Source organism: Hakea prostrata, chromosome 1 (genome assembly GCF_041222555.1).
Source record: "Hakea prostrata isolate BN-2017 chromosome 1, UWA_Hpros_2, whole genome shotgun sequence".
In the NCBI taxonomy this organism is placed as follows: Eukaryota; Viridiplantae; Streptophyta; class Magnoliopsida; order Proteales; family Proteaceae; genus Hakea; species Hakea prostrata.
This window is the reverse complement of record NC_142600.1, coordinates 22,223,260-22,239,529: the sequence shown is the minus strand read 5'-3', so window position 1 is coordinate 22,239,529 and position 16,270 is coordinate 22,223,260. Positions and strand designations below refer to the sequence as shown.

General features: G+C 41.1%; 2 protein-coding genes and 3 non-coding genes across 5 annotated transcripts; all 5 read right to left on the bottom strand.

Annotated features, from left to right (window-relative positions):
• Nucleotides 1-394: 394 nt before the first annotated feature.
• On the bottom strand, nt 395-2,368 carry LOC149028275 (11S globulin seed storage protein 2-like). Its single transcript, XM_089149744.1, has 5 exons — nt 1,951-2,368; nt 1,603-1,847; nt 1,206-1,458; nt 949-1,136; nt 395-803 (listed from the first exon to the last, which is right to left on the bottom strand). The coding sequence occupies exons 1-5, from the start codon at nt 2,366-2,368 to the stop codon at nt 405-407; spliced, it is 1,503 nt and encodes a 500-aa protein (XP_089005870.1). The 3' UTR covers nt 395-404.
• A 1,749-nt stretch (nt 2,369-4,117) lies between these two features.
• TRNAR-CCG (transfer RNA arginine (anticodon CCG)) lies at nt 4,118-4,190 on the bottom strand. The gene has a single exon. It is a non-coding gene; the product is annotated as a tRNA-Arg (tRNA).
• An 87-nt stretch (nt 4,191-4,277) lies between these two features.
• TRNAR-CCG (transfer RNA arginine (anticodon CCG)) lies at nt 4,278-4,350 on the bottom strand. Its single transcript has one exon. It is a non-coding gene; the product is annotated as a tRNA-Arg (tRNA).
• An 87-nt stretch (nt 4,351-4,437) lies between these two features.
• TRNAR-CCG (transfer RNA arginine (anticodon CCG)) lies at nt 4,438-4,510 on the bottom strand. Its single transcript has one exon. It is a non-coding gene; the product is annotated as a tRNA-Arg (tRNA).
• A 655-nt stretch (nt 4,511-5,165) lies between these two features.
• LOC149028271 (patellin-4-like) lies at nt 5,166-14,359 on the bottom strand. Its single transcript, XM_089135706.1, has 4 exons — nt 13,393-14,359; nt 6,311-6,435; nt 6,077-6,218; nt 5,166-5,875 (listed from the first exon to the last, which is right to left on the bottom strand). Exons 1-4 carry the CDS (start codon nt 14,125-14,127, stop codon nt 5,576-5,578), a joined length of 1,302 nt encoding a protein of 433 aa, XP_088991832.1. The 5' UTR covers nt 14,128-14,359; the 3' UTR covers nt 5,166-5,575.
• Between the last annotated feature and the right edge of the window lie 1,911 nt (nt 14,360-16,270).

The following is a 16,270-nucleotide window of genomic DNA, read 5'->3' as shown; positions in this document are numbered from 1 at the left end:
AAACAACCAATCCCGCCAACTAAAAGGGAAGCTAGATCAGTCCACAAAGAAAAAGTATGACATCTTCTGTGGATGGAACTGTAAAGTACTAATGACCAGTGGGTGTCATTGAGCATATCCTCCTTTATCTCCAGGTATTCGATGCTATGTCGTCTGGTCCAGTTTATTGGGACGGATTAACAATTTTGAGAGGCTAGGCTTTGCATGATTAGAATTGAAGTAAACTCTGGAGGCATGAGTGGAAGTCAGAGAAAGAGAGAGAGAGAAAAGAATGAAACGAACTTTAAACGTTTATTGGAAGAAAAACAAAGCTTTTACATCCCTTGCAAGTCTCAACTCTCAACACACTCAGAAGCTAGGGTAGTAAATAGTACTTAGTAGCTAGTCCGTAAGAGTGTTATGCCTTAGTTAGACATATCTCCCCTGCCTCTGCTTCTGACTGGAGGCAGAAGCATGATGTGCTTCTCCCTGCCGAACTTGAGCTCCAGGGCTTCGTCGATACTTATCCCATACGACACAGCAATGACTTGGGCGGGCAATGCCCTGAACGCCGAATTAGCTCCAGCAAGTGTGGTCTTTACGGGCGCGGCTGATGTCTTGAAGGCTACCCATTCCACGCCGTTCCTCCCTGCCCTAAGTGTCGAAGCGAAGTACTGTGGGACGCTGAACATATCTCCTTGCCTCACCCTGTCGTCCATTATCCTTTCCCCATTGCTCCCCACCACCTGCGCGTGCGCCTCTCCTCTGATTATGTACACGATGGTGTGTGCGTTATTCGTCCAGTGTGGTGCGTGCATGGCATCCTGCATTCATGATTACAACAACAACAACAACCAACTCGCTGAGTTACCATCCCATAACCCGGTTAATTAATCAAATCGGTATTTATTTTTCTTAAAATTTTGAGAATTTTTGTTGGAGTGAAGTGGTGGGTAAATAATTTCATACCGGGTAGAGTTCCCCTCTCTCGGCGCTCAAGTCCACGTAAGAGAGAATGGGAAGCTTGAACCTGTTAACGATGTTGAGCCGCCCGGCGTGTCTGGAGTAGAGATCAGCTTCTCTCCGGTCATCCATGTGGTAGTGGAACCTCATGTTGCAAGCGATCTCTTCAATTCCATTTTCTCTCATTCCTGCTTCTTCTCCTTGTCTGTATCTGGAACTACGACCACCCTCTCTTTCTTCTTCTTCTCTGTATCTCGAACTACCCTCTCTTTCTTCCTCGCTTTCTTCATCTTGATATTCGTCTGCGTGGATTATACGCATATCTTCTCGTGCCGTGACGATAAAACCCTCTCCTCGTTCCCTCTGCATGTTCCTTGTTATTCGTACAGGAACGTTGAGTGCTTCTGCCAACAAGTTCGCATCGAACGCCCTCAATATGTTCTGGAAAGTATCCCTCGCAGACTGTGATCCTCCACTCTGAGATTCACGATCCTGTCCCCCGGCTAGGTAGAAGGACTGCATCACATCACATGATTCATCCATCACATTCCATCCAGTTCTAAATTGATCCAAGTTCTAACATCACTACGAAATACAAATACATCTATTGAGAGAAAGAGAAAGATGATAGTTTAGATAGACTTTTAGTTTTATGGTTACCCTAAGCTTCTGGTCGAGCTGGTTGTGTTCGTTGTTAAGGTGAGTGATGGAGACAGCGATGACGTCTTCATTTCCATCGTTAAAGCACCAGTGAGGGATACCAGGTGGAAGTACGACGATGTCACCACGCTGTACACGATGTACCTGTTGGTGATCATCGTGCCTGCGAGACTGCTCTCCTCCTGATCTCGATGAGTGGTATGTCGCTGGGCAGCCGGGAATGGCAAATCCTAACAACGCTCGACCTGTGCATCACATTCGTCAATTGGAATTCCATGTCAGTTGCAGTTATATCATAACAATAACATAGAAAGCACAAACACCCACATAGCTATTACATATGCAGACCTTGTTCAATGTAGACGAGACGTGGCGCTGGAGAGTAGTTGAGCAAAGAGAGTGAGTTGGGTCGGATGATATTTCTCATGGGTGCCACACCGGTGCATTGGAACTGGTCCTCGAACTCGTTCCATAACTCGGTCAAGCCTCCCTCTGATTGAATGTGTCGTCTGGGTCGACTCGGTGTGATCCTATTGAGACGGCACTGACGGGCTTCTTCTCGGCCTCGTTGGTTAATGACCTCGGGATTGTTCGTCACGAGTTCGATTACGGGGTCAGCCTTATCGGGGACGACTTCTTTGCTGGCCTCATCATTGTTCGGCGCGACTTCTTTGCTGTTCTCAGAACTGTTGGCCACAGCATAGCTAGCCACAAGAAGAAAGCAGAGAAAGCTGGCTATGAGTAGAATAGAAGGTTTATTAGCCATGGCAGAGTGAGTTCGCTGCAACTATTACTAAACCACTAAATCAGACCTGGTGAGTTAATGAGATGGGCAGGCCCTGAAGCCCACTTTTATAGGCAGGAAAGGCTTGGAATATTGTGATGGAAGCGAATCGAACTCTGGGTTGTCACCTGTCACCTGGATTGGATTGTTTCTGCATGAAACAGGATGTTTGTAATGATGTTCACTGACGAAGAACACCTAGCAATGAGTACATGGTTTTGAAGCTTCGTGTTTCTGCATGAAAGATGATCATATTGTTTTACGCTAAAGTGCAACTCCTAGCGATTAACGATCACATGGGTTTGAAGCTTCGTGTTGATGGACGCAGTTGAGAAGACGAAGGGATGCTCAGTTCTCATCCTACACCTCTCTAACTCCTTCAACCACTTGTTCGGCTTTGTCTGATTCTCACAGCATTAGCCTGGCTCAAAAGAAACCGGGAAAAAACAATAGAAATACAGAGGAAGATAGGGTATCTGTTTGGAGTCATTTGGAATCATGATGTTTGCTCTTGGACACACGGCCTGCTTAAACAATCAATATGGTTACGCTTGGTTCTGGTTTAATGAAACCCCTCCATTAGAATCCGATGATAAGAGAGGTGTCAACCGGCCGGTCAGTTTGGATGGGTTCGAGTTTGGGTTTGGTTTCACTGATTTTGATGTGATAATGGACTAATGGTTGAGACTTCAAACTCGAAAACATGTTTAGCAAGATGCAACGGTTTCAATTGAGTTTCTTATTGATTTGATTTCGGATTTCTATGTAATTATACAACCTAAGTACGATAAGAAAATCTGTTTTTCTATGTATGAATTTTAAGTTCCTGTCGGTTAAATCTGTTAGCCATCTTTGTAGGTTTGGGTATGTTTTACATTCCACGGATTCATATAATTAACTAGAGATCCTTGTAATTGTAATTGATATAAATTTGGGTCAATTACTTGTACATGGATAAATTTGTAATTTTACTTACAGTTTTGAGTTGTTCCATCAATTGCCTTTGTGTGATAATCTAGGAACATAAGAAAGTGCAAACAAAGGGTGACACTTTGTAAGGTGTGAGAGCGATCAAATTTCAAAAAATAGTGAAATCATTCTCTCGGGTGAACATAGGTGACCTTTTTAAACCATGTTAAATTTCTTGCTATTCTGACTTGTGAATATGTTTTCCTTGTGTTCTTCTTCCTGATTATGCATTTGTCCCCAACAATCTTCCTTACAAATTATTAAAGTAAAATGGCCACAAGAAATACTATGAAAGCATTTCACACTAAGGAAAGTATGATGCACAACCAAGGCCAATTGGTGTTAAAAATTCACAGCCAGTTAGGTTTTCTCTTCTTCTTTTTTCCTTGTGGTAGAAGGGTCAATCAAGGTTGAATGTAACTAAATCCTTGGGGTTCTAAAAAGCTCTATTTAGTTGGATGATTGGATCATGGGGTTAGATTAGGATGATTAGCTATAAGGGTATCAATTCATACTTGTGTAAATTTATTCAGTACTATACTAGTGCTGTATCAACAGATTTTGCTTGGTAGCAGTACCTACGTGGAATTGCTCCGAGCAAAGAACGAAAAAGATCACAAAAGCATTAGAATGAAAACAATCACTTTCTAGTTGACAGATTTTGCTTGGTAGCAGTACCTACGTGGAATTGCTCCGAGCAAAGAACGAAAAAGATCACAAAAGCATTAGAATGAAAACAATCACTTTCTAGTTGAATAAAAACGTTCGCGATGGGACTCGAACCCACAATCTCCCGCTCCGGAGGCGAGCGCCTTATCCATTAGGCCACGCGAACTGATTTGACTGTAAGATTGGTCTGTTTCTATGAAAAATATCACAAAAGCATTAGAACGAAAACAATCACTTTCTAGTTGAATAAAAACGTTCGCGATGGGACTCGAACCCACAATCTCCCGCTCCGGAGGCGAGCGCCTTATCCATTAGGCCACGCGAACTGATTGGACTGTGGAATTGGTCTGTTTCTATGAAAAAGATCACAAAAGCATGAGAACGAAAATAATCAATTTCTAGTTGAATAAAAACGTTCGCGATGGGACTCGAACCCACAATCTCCCGCTCCGGAGGCGAGCGCCTTATCCATTAGGCCACGCGAACTGATTGGTTAATATCGTGTTAAAAATTAATAGGTTTTGTTATAATGTTTTTCTGTTTTCTATTTTTTCTTTATTTGCATCTTACCCAGAAAGATATATTTTAGTTAAGACTTATATTATTGGATTCCATTCAAGCATTTTCAAATCTAGTCGTCACTGAGCGAATGCAACTCAGTTTTGGAACAACCTGAACTACTCAAGTGAGATCTAAGTTTAGTTGCACAAGTTGTACAAATTTATGTGACTTAAACTTTGCACGAAAACTTGAAACAGCCACCACTGAGGAATTTAGATCCTCTGTTCCTTAATATGTGTTGCTATTCCATTGCTCATTGTTCAAATGATATAAGGTGTAAGAAAACAAAACCCAAGTTGTATATTAGTTAGTTTACAGGTCAATTTTCTAGTGACCCTTATTAGATTGTTCTTTCTTATTGTTATTATTATTATTAATTTTTTTTTTTTTAATCTTTTACTTGATTAACTCATGGCATCATCTAAGCGATAGATAACAAAGCAAAGAGTTAGAAAGTGACCATCAAAGTCCTTCTGTTGCCTAATACCCTCTGCTGCTGTATTGCTCTCACTCTAATCGATTGGTAACAAAGCAGCACCTCTGTCTGGTAGGGAAGATCAAAAATCCACCAAGGAGTAATGGCTGTTCCATTTTTGCTGTAAAGCACCTAAACTCAGTTTTTATTTTATTATTTTTTTTTTTCTTTGTTATCTATTTATTACGTTTTCCCTTTATTCAAAATCCCTGCTCAGACAGGAAGAACAAAACTTTCATGGAAAACTGGAAGCCCAGAATTTGATCAAGTTGGATCAAGTATTCAAGTGTCGTGACATTTTAATTTTCATTCACTAAAGAAGCCATGTCCTTGAAAATTAACGAAAAATACATCGTGTACCCAGAAAAACCCAAAACAAAAACAGAAATAAAAGAATAGGGATTTACAAACAAATGGATCAAATCAGGTTGTACAAAAGCAATTATCAGAAAGACAAAAAGAAAGAACTAAAAAACTTAAAATTTGTGAACATGGGAAAGATGGAAAAAGAAATATTACATGATGGCTTGTTGGGGTAAGGTGGAGGAACTAATTGCTGCAGGGAATAGACTGGGAAAGGTGGGCTTGGTTTTAAATCTGTAGACAACTTTCTTCCTCTTGTAGCCCCCGTTATCAATCGTCAATAGAATCAGTCCTGGTTCATTAATGTAAAAGGAGTTCCTAACACTGGCTTCCAATTTCTTTTCATCCTGTATTAGTATCCTGTAAGAGCATTCATCATCAGGAATAAATTCCTCTCTGTAAACCACATCGCTTCCCATGGCTGCAACATCCCACACTACGGTCACCCCTGGCTGAAAATTTCAGTGAAAAAAAAGAAGAGCAATTAGAAAGAAACAGTAAACACAATTATGGGAAGGACAGTCAAGAGTGTCATTAGGAGGCCATAAAGTTCTTGATCAGAAATGAAATCATTCAGCACACAAGGATGTCAGTTTGTTTCTCCTAATTATGATTATAAGCAATTTAGTAAATTTTGATGAAAATATTAATACCTTCTGAACTTGAATTTGGATGCTTTCTATTGCACCTGCTCTAACAGTCATCTCCAAAACTTCATTCTCTGGCGAGAACTCATCATCATTTTCCCTTCTAAGACCACCATACTTAACTGGAATGTGTTCAGGGGCTGTAGACCTTTTCAAAGCAGAAATGTATCAACATTCCGGGGATTGATGGCAAGGGACAAGAATCCATGTTCATAAAAGGAAATTTGATCAGAGACTTACTTGGTAAGGATCTTTGAAACGCCAGTTGGCCGGACAAAGAAGAATTTCCTTCTATTTTTTGGATCAAAGATCTTGCATGACAGAGTTTGGCATGTATAAAACCAAAGAGAGACATTTAAAAAAACCTGAAAATAAAATGACACAAAAAATCTTAAAAACAAAAATTATCTAAGAATAATACATCAGGATAGCATCACTGATATTACCTCATTTTTGCTTCTACTAATACATCTGCTTTGTAAAAGAATTAATTGTAAGAAGGTAGAATGTAGTACTTAGGGATAGAAGTGTTAATAGTGCCACTTTCCATCCTTTAGAATCAGAAGCAAATGATTGCTTGTTTAGAAATTAGAACATCGGAGGTAAGTTGCCTCCAAAGGGGAAAAAACTATGCAAAATAAAGCACTCCAAAATGCATATGAATCTCAAAGTCTATACAAAGCCTAGAGAGATGAGTTGAACCATGGTTCAAGAACTCAATCCCTCACTATCCCAGAATAGCGAGTTGACTCGAGATCTTGAGGAGATCTCGCCAAGTTGGAGGGAACTTTTTCCCCCTCAACTTGAGGGTCATTAGGGGTCACTTGGGGCAAAAACTTCTAAGATTCTATTGCAATGAAATGAAATGCTCTTTCTAAAACTAGAAATAGAAACTAAACTAGGAGAGCATCTGGATAGAAACTTTCTCCACTTGATGGAGCCAAAATATCTTCAAAAGTTCGTTCCCAAACTTGGAAATATTGGCTGACACTGTTAAGTGTTAACCAGACAAGGTTTTGGTCTTCTTCTCTTCTTCAATCTACATTTATCCATCTTTCATTGGATATCTCAGTTACTGATTCTCTCTTGTTAAGCTTCAATCTCAGATTGATGAAATAAAACAAATAATAGAAAATAAAAAAAAGTTTTTTCAATGGGATCCTACAAGGGGCCAGGTATAGAAAAAAATTTCCCCAATCTTCTTGTTTCCAAAATTTTGGGATCCTGTAAGAATAGATGTCTCTATATTTATAAATAAATAATCTTTTCCATTCAAATGCACTTCCCTTGGGTACCAATCAATACCCCAATCTGTTTTTTTTTGGATGAATAAAAAAATATATTAAACAACAGAAACAAGAGAACAAGGTCTTTAAGCAAAAGACCGAAAAGAGGAAATAAGACCCTAGGAGATAACAATAAGCCTATTCCTTGGGGTATCGTTAATAGGGGGGATGGGGCAAGGCTAACAGTCTAGAAGAAACATCAAAATAGATGGCATTCCAAATCCTGTCTATAGAGCGAGAATTGGAAGTCCATCTCCGAAGATTGCGCTCCCACCAAAGGTGATGAATCAAGGCACTATACACTAGCTTACCAATCCGATCGCAAATGAAAAAACCTGAAAAGTTTCTCAAAATCCAAAACCAATCTCGAAAAAACCCATATGATGGTCTCAAGCAGGGCCAAATGGATGCAAAGGCTTTTCCCCAAATAGATCTGGAGAAGGGGCAAGAAAAGAAAAGGTGCTTAAGGTTTTCCAGACCATTCCAACAGAGGTCGCAATTGGGGTTAGCGGGGATGTGGCGGTCAATGAGGAAGGATTGGGCGGGAAGGGCATGGTTGAGGGCTCTCCAGAGGGTAAGGGAGTGACGGGGGATGAAGCCTTTGAACCAAACCAATGGGGGCTAGGGGCGCTTAGGGCTATGGGCTCTGAGGAGGTTCCAAGCTAATGAAGTGGTGAAGGTTTTTGAGGTGGAGGGGAGCCAAATGGTGAGGTCTCTAGCGGAGCTAGGGGGGGGGGGGGGAGAGATCCCAAACCTGTGTGAGAATGGGGAGAGGGATTGAGTCCAAGACCCATTAGAGATGAAGTTTGACAAGAGGGTGGATTTGGTGATACGAGTGCCATAAATAGTGCGAGGACCAAGGTGGTTATAGAGAATGCCCAATGGATACCACAGATCAAACCAAAAGGAAGTAGAGGAGCCAGAGGAGATGGAGGTAGAAATAGCTGAGATGGCGCGGGGCTGCAGCAAAAGGATTTTCCTCCAGACCCAAGAAAGGTTGGAAGGCATGGGAACAGTCCAAAGGGAGTTAGACCAGAGATGGAAAGAGTAGACCCACCTTACCCAGAGTCTAGAGGGAGTCAGACTGAAGATGGAAAGAGTAGACCCACCTTACCCAGATAGAATCATGTTTTGCGGCAATTTTTCAAATGAGTTTGAGAAGGCAAGCTAGGTTAACATCAGCGATCTAACGGATTCCAAGGCCTCCTTCAGAGGTAGGGCGGAAAATGGAGGACCAATTGACTGGATAGATGAAGCGCGAGGCTTCCTGCCCCTTCCAAAGGAAAGCTCTGAATAAGGACTCCATAGCATGGATGGTGGATTTGGGAATAGAGAAAATTCCGCACCAATAGAGATAGGTGGATTGAAGCACAAAGCGGATGAGGACCACTCTCTTAGCAAAGGAAATAAGCTTACCCTTCCAGAGTTGCAGCTTCTTACGGATATTATAAAGCATGGGGAGGCAGTGGTGACGAGTGAGTCTACCAAGCGGGAGACTAAGATAGGTCACAGGAAAGGATCCGGGCTTGAAGCCCGAGAGGAGGAGAGAGCTTGAAGATGGTCAGGGACGCCAGAGAGGAATAAGGTGGACTTGTTGAGATTGACCCGAAGGCTAGAGAGGGACTCAAACTGCGAGAGGGCTGAGAGGATGGCTGAGAGGATGGAGGATATGGAGAGATGATCCGCTTTAGAGAAGATCATAAGATCGTCAACAAAAGCAAGATGGGAGAGATTAAGGGACATGCACTTGGGGATGGGGGAGATGAGGAGATGATCAATTTTGGATTGAAGGATACGAGAAAGGACTTCAAAGGCTAAGGAGAAGAGGTAGGGAGAGAGCGGGGCAGCCTTGGAGGATGCCAATGCGGGAAGGGAAAAATCCCGCCGGGGAACCATTGGCGATAATGGAGAATCGGGGACAGGAAATACAAGTCTTGATCTAGTGGATGAAAGGAAAGGGGGAACCCATGGAATAGAGGACATCACTAATGAAATCCCAACGAATAGAATCAAAGGCTTTATGAAGATTAACCTTAAGGAGCACAATCGAGAAGTGAGCAAATCTATCAAAACCGCGAAAAATCTCCGCACAAAGGAGAATGTTGTCCGCGATGCTCCGGCCCTAGATAAAAGCCGATTGATTTGGACTCACAAGGAAAGGAAGTGCTTTTTTTAGCTTATTCGCTAGGATTTTAGAGATGAATTTGTAGAGGAGGTTACAAAGGGAAATGGGACAAAAATTAGAGATGGAGGAGGCTCCTTGTTTCTTGGGAATGAGGAAGAGGAACGTTTGATTAATGGAGGAGAGCTAAACGGGGTTAAAGAAGAAGCTATGGATGGCATTGACAAAGTCATTCTTAATGAAATCCTAGGATGCAAGGAAGAAACATATACTGAAGCCATTAGGGCTAGGGGCTTTATTGGGCTTATGAGATCGGATGGCAAGGAGGATTTCTTCCGTGGAGGGGATAACGCAGAGAGAGGAGTAGTTGGAAGGGTCAATGAATTTGTTAATGAGGTTGGGGGGAGGGGGCAAGGAGGAAGCGAGGGAGGGGAGAGAAGGTTGGAGAAGAAAGAGACAATCTCATCCTTGATGTTGGTGGGATCAAAAATGCAAGTACCATTATTGGAGATGAGGGTGGGGATGGAATTGAAATTATTCCGGACTTTGAGGAAGCGGTGGAAATAGGCAGAATTGAAGTCCCCGAGCTCGAGCCACTTGATTATGGCTTTTTGCCCAAGAAAGCTTTCTTCCGAGGAGAGGAGGGAAGAGAGCTCAGAGGAGAGGGATTTCTCTTCAACAGTAAGGGCAGGGTTGGAAGGGTCATTCTGAAGAAGGGATTGGGTGAGTTGAAGACTGGAATGGCAAGAGGTGACTCTGGCCGAGATATTGCCGAAAGAAGAGAGGTTCCAAAAGCGAAGGTCTTCTTTGGTGTTGTAGAGTTTGCGAGCAAAAGCAATAAGAGGGAAGGAGTGACAGTGGACAGGCTTAGACCAGGCTTCCAGAACAGTTGAAATGAAGGAATCGCTAGCAGTCCACATATCAAAGAATTTGAACGGCTTTGGGCCAAAGGAGATGGGAGGAGAGATTTGGACAAAGCAGGAGAGTGATCAGAGAGATTGGAATTAGAGAAAGAGGCATGGGAGGAAAGGAAGGAGGAGAGCCAGGAATGTTGGCTAGGAAGAGATCAAGCTTAGAGGCAATTCGAGCCAGGCCCGAAAGACAGTTATGCCAAGTAAGGGGGGTGTCCTGACCAACGGAAGTCGGCAATCCCCGAGTCCTCAATTCAGGCATTGAATTCATCCATCACAATTAGGACCGGGGAGGAGCCACCGACGCGCTCATGGGAGAATCTAATGATGTTGAAATCCCCACCAATACCCCAGGGGATATTAGGGGATTCGGAAGAGATAGATTTGACATCCTCCCAAAGAGGGGTGCGCTCAGCGGCACAATTGAAGCCATAGATAATGGTGAGAAGAAATGGCAAGGAGTGGTTACCATGAATGTTGAGGTGCATAAGATGGGTAGAGGAACGAAGGAGGGAGATTTGAAATCTCGAGGAGTCCCAAAGGATCCAGATACGACCATTGATGGTGGGGGAGGAGTTTGAAATGAAAGACCAAGAGGGGGCAATAGACCGGGCAATCCGTTGGGCATTATCCATTTGGACATGAGTCTCAATAAGGGCACATAGAGAGACTTTTGCTAATTTGATGGAGTTTCTAACATCAGCTTATCTGTCTTATCCTGAAGAAAGATGATGCATCCAATGTTGCTGACTTTCCATCCTATTAGTCTTTTGTAATGTTTTTTTCAAGACCATAGTCAAAATTTTTGCCAATTGGCAGAAAGCTCTCCTAAAATCCTTTATTTCCCCACAACCACTTCCATCCATGGCTGACATATATATGATAATATCATTGCTCCAGTAATTTTCTACTTCTTGAGAAGTAATAATAATAAATAAATAAAGAAGGTTTTGTAGAGAGCCATTAAAATTTTTGAGGGGTAGAAAGAGCCACTAGACATATGATAGGCTTGAATAGGGTTCTGTAGCTTCTCTTAGAGTCTTTAGTTACTCCAATTGTGGGGTGGGAGGTTCGTTTTTTTTTTTTTTTTTGGGGGGGGGGGGGTTCTTTTGAGAACATTGAACCCTCTAGAGGTATAAGACAAGGATGTCTTCTAAATCCTTATTTGTTTATAACAGCTGTGGAAGCCTTGTCAAGAGTTCCTTTGGCCTATAGAGAACTCGATTTGTTTAAAGGTATCTAAAATGCTTGAATGCTACTGAGATTTTCCACCTATTATTAGCAGATGATACATTTTATCTTTTATCAGGCAATTCTTGAAGACATTCTCACTACTGGATCCATTCTTGACCTATTTCTGACTAATGTTATAAAAGTGGTATTTGCTTTATTATGGTCCAGCAGCAGACTCCAGGCAGTTCCATAAAGTCCCCAGGATCAGTGAAATCTCTCAGGCTATTATTTAGCTTGGAGCCAAGCTCTTCCACCCTATACCAAAATCTACTAGTCTACACCATTTCAGTCATGCTGAAGATAGATTATCTTGCTGGAAACCCTACCTTTGATCATATGAAGGGCATAAGATTTCACTCAATCTGTGCTTTTTGCAGTTACTATTTAATTTACATCTTTGCTATGCTTTTGCTAATTCAATTGGTCATAGCTTCGACTCTATCTGATTAAGATTTTGGAAAGGTGATAAAAATTAAAACAATAAAACTAATTATAGGAAGAAGATTTGGGTGGGTGGGTGGTGGGGAGGGCGGAGGGGAAGTAAAAAGCTACATCTCATCTCATGGAACAGTTTACTCACCAAAAAGTCAAGGTGGTCTGAGATTGAGAAACTCAATTTGTCCAAATAAAGCACTTAACAAAAATTGGGACAAAGACTCATTAACGATAACCATTCCTTGTGTTAAAGATTTTTAAGAACTATACATTCTCATAATTGATCTTTTTTTGGCCCTCTTCAATGGTTTAAAAGCTGCATATTGTCTTGGATGGGTTAACATTCGAGATTTGAATGTGTCTTATGGACTTGCAGGATTTAGTGGAGGAGCCAGGAAACACAACATAACCTTGGAATTCTACGCGTTTTCACTTAGCTTGAAGTACTCTCATAAACTGCTAATCTTTTCCCCCATAAAGATGGAGATGGAAGGATTTGCAACTTGTTTACTTTGATAGCCCAAAAGGCATCCAGGCTCCAGTTAAGACATTCACTTTGGTTCTGTAAACGATTTTCTCAGGAAAAAAGAAGAAGCTATTTATGATACTAAACACAGATGCACTAAATGTGTATTTGCAGGCAACAATCTGTTTATGACACTTTACTAGAGCAAATAGATTATTGGTGGCAACCTCATTTGGGTTAAGGCCGTGTTGAGTTGAATTTATGAGTTGAGATAGGCTAAGAGGAGATATGATCTCATAATTGAACATGAAAAATAGATAAACACTAGAAACCTCAGAACATGAAAAAAATGAAAACATTAGAAGCTACAGATATGTTATAGACATTTCTTTGTAAGCAAAGCACGAAGCAGTTCATGAGACTAGATATGTTAAACGGGGCTATGATCTTCATATTTCTTTTTGTGTGTGTGTGTTTTGGGGGGGGGGGGGGGGGGGGGGGCAAAGGAAAGTTGAACTCATGATTCGTTCTTTGTGAGTTGTAGGTCTTGCCAACTGAACAATCCCCTCGGGATCTGATGATCTTCATATCCTACAGAGTAGATACATGAAGTAGACATGATATGAAGATTAAGAAGTCAATTCTTTAATGGTAATCTAGCTTCGGTTGGAGCCTTGGAGGCATGCACTCCGAGACCAAGATCTTAAAAGTAGTCCAAACTTACAAGAAAAAGAGAAAAAAGAAATAAATAAAACGTATCTAAAGAAACATATGCAAGATCAATCCATCAATTAAACTGATGACTATAGCAGTTAAAAGGAAAGAAAAATTTTAAACAGATACACAGAAGGGTTGCATTGATCACTCACATATCTTCGTACGGTCTCCGGGTAGAATTCATGAAGCATCCAAATGACTTTGTTGCTAACAATTCGCCACTCCTTAATCCACCGGGGTGAATCCTTCATGTCTATGATACTAATAATTGAATCAGCCTCACCAGGCTTAAAGCTCAACTGTTGCATTGCCCTCTCCATCATTTGGATCCTCCACCTTATATATTCTTCGCGTTGAGCTTCAGTGCCGAAAGTCTTATTGTACAAATCCCTGTCTTTATAAACCCCTGAGTTACTGTACAATAATGGGCGACCATCTCTATCAGTATCACAGAAATATGAAAACTGTAAGGCTTCAAGATGTGAACACAAATTCTCTTCTAAAATCGCATCAACCTTGAATTCTTTCCGCCATATCAATGTCTTTCGAAGCATCTCGAATGCTTCAGAGACCTTAAAATCTTTAGCTTTAAGGAATTTCAAGAGAATAACATCGGTACCCTCATGACCTTCACTGGGTAACAGAGGGATTCCCCAAAGGGAGATATCAAGGCTACTCCCACTACAGGGTTCTCCCGATCCCTGGCCATCCTTAGAACAAGAAAAAAGATCATTACCCAGAATGGCATCTTGCAATTTATCTCTAAATTCCATCAATGCTTTCTTCTTATGGGTTTTCAGCTCCGTGCACACTTCTTCTTCGTCGTCGTCTTCTACTTCGTAATCAATGGAGTTGGGTCTGTGAATCTCATAACCCATCGTTGTCATAGTCGTCGAACTCAAACCAGAGCTCCCTCCGAGCAGAATTCCGGCAGCCGAGAAGAGGACTAACCGGAAAGCTGAACGTCGGAGGTGGTCGAGAGGCCAAGGACAGGGGAACTGGCCTCGTAGTAAAAAATCCTTGTTGGGTTATTTTCGCTGACTTGATCAGTTTCTGCGGAGAGGGAGTGGAGATTATCCTTTCCTCTCCACTAGTCTCCTCTTTGTATGGAGAAAGAAGCAACTGTGCTAATAACAAAACCGCGTAATGAGATTCAAAGCCCAGCCGTTCATTACCTTAGCCAACAAATCTGAGCTGTTGTTTATCGTATCATGAAGCACATCAATTGATAAACCTACTCATACTGTGTTTTTCTTATTAAACAGAGTTGTAACAATTGGCCAACAAGAGTTGTTCTAGTGGTTGAAACCAATACCTTTCAGTGAAGAGGTCGTGGGTTTGACTCTAGCTGAGGCATATATTAATATCTCATCCCCCGGCTTAATAAAGCCTTTTTGTACAAAAAAAAAAAAAAAAAAAAAAAGTTGTAATAGTTGAAGATAAGCTTAAGCAACAACTTAACAGCCAAATCTCGCAGGAGAAAACGAAATTATGTTGTGTTGTGTATCTAATCTATTTTAGAAAATAGTTTAGGCTAGGAAGTGGAAATTCACCACATGTTCATCATCCAAAGTAGGCATGCCACAAAAGAGACCAAACATTTCCTTTTCTCGGCTTCTCTTCCTCTCAATTGAAATCCCACCATTTAACTAACCATTCCTTAAAAGAGAGCTGAAATTCTCTTGAGTTATTCTCCAAGATAGGGAGTATCCAAACCACACTTGTTGTGCAATAGGGCAATGTGAGAGAACATGTTGAACCGATTCCTCCTTGCCACACACCAAACAACTTGGGTCGATTTTCACTTCTCTTGAGTGCAATCCCATGGCTGTTTCTAGTCGTTCATTACATGCTCTCCATATAATTTTTTTACCTTTGGGAGGGTAGGGCAACTCCAAATTTGTCTCCATTGTACAACTTGTATCTCCACCTAGCTATGTAATTTCAAAGTAGATGGAATTTCTTGTTCCTCTTTCTGTTGCTGCTATCGCTTTCACCAAAAATTTTCCTGTAGTTCCACGTCTCCAAACCATACTATGTTTAGCTGGAAATAAAGCTAATTGAATGCTTAATATTGCCTCTGTTTCCCATGGGGTAAACCACAATTTATTTCCTCTGCTTTCCAAGTTTGGTATCGTCATTTATCAAATCAGCCACCAATATAAAAGAGCACCCCTCCAAGTTTCCTTCGCGATGGATATGACGAAATTGAATTTGTGAAAAGGACTGTTATTGTTGTTGAATATCATCATTGATATGAGAAATCTTCCAAGGATTGAGAGCCATTGTTAATGATGTTAATCAAAGTTAGATTGTCGCTTTCAATCAGAAGCTATGATAACTGCATATTAGTTCTCCCGAATATCATCAATCATATGAGAAATCTTCCAAGGGGATTGAGAGCCATTGTTAAGGATGTTGATCAAAGTTAGATTGTTGCTTTCAATCAAAAGCTATGATAACTACATATTAGTTCTCTAATGCATGGCTTTACGAATTGCTAAGGCTTCTACCACAATAGCATCCTGATGTCCACAACCCTCCCCAAAAGCAAACTGAAAGCGCCCTTCTAAATATCATGCAATACCCCCAAATCCAGATTTTTTTTCCTTTGATGGAAGGTACAACCGTCAACATTTATCTTCATTCATCTTGCCGGTGGTTCATTCCAATGAAAAAACCTTGTGTCTTGTATTTTCGGTTTGTTGAGATAATCCAAGTGTGATAGATTCAATGCCCAAGTACGGTGAATGTCGGAGATGGTTTGTTCCATTGTTAGAAGTTGATTTGGTTTATCTATCAACCCTGTATATAACTTCCATACGTTTCGTAGGATTAGTAGAATCTTCAAAGGAAGAGAGTGCCTCCAAGGTGAGTGAAAATACTGTTGAATGATAACTTGCATAAGGGTGAGACGTTACATCCTCCGTAAATCAACATATTTGTTGTTGGTAGTCTATTATGTACTAATTTCCATCCAAAATGAAGAACTCGTCGTGGTAAAGGGATTCTCCATAATTGTTGCCAAAT

Coding starts and splice junctions, on each gene's coding strand:
- LOC149028275 (XM_089149744.1), bottom strand. CDS start 2,368: ATGGCTAATAAACCTTCTATTCTACTCATAGCCAGCTTTCTCTGCTTT. Junction 1,459..1,602: donor AGCTCGACCAGAAGCTTAGG/GTAACCATAAAA, acceptor GATGTGATGCAG/TCCTTCTACCTAGCCGGGGG. Junction 804..948: donor AGAGAGGGGAACTCTACCCG/GTATGAAATTAT, acceptor TCATGAATGCAG/GATGCCATGCACGCACCACA.
- LOC149028271 (XM_089135706.1), bottom strand. CDS start 14,127: ATGACAACGATGGGTTATGAGATTCACAGACCCAACTCCATTGATTAC. Junction 6,436..13,392: donor CGGAGACCGTACGAAGATAT/GTGAGTGATCAA, acceptor TTTTATTTTCAG/GTTTTTTTAAATGTCTCTCT. Junction 5,876..6,076: donor TCCAAATTCAAGTTCAGAAG/GTATTAATATTT, acceptor TGAAATTTTCAG/CCAGGGGTGACCGTAGTGTG.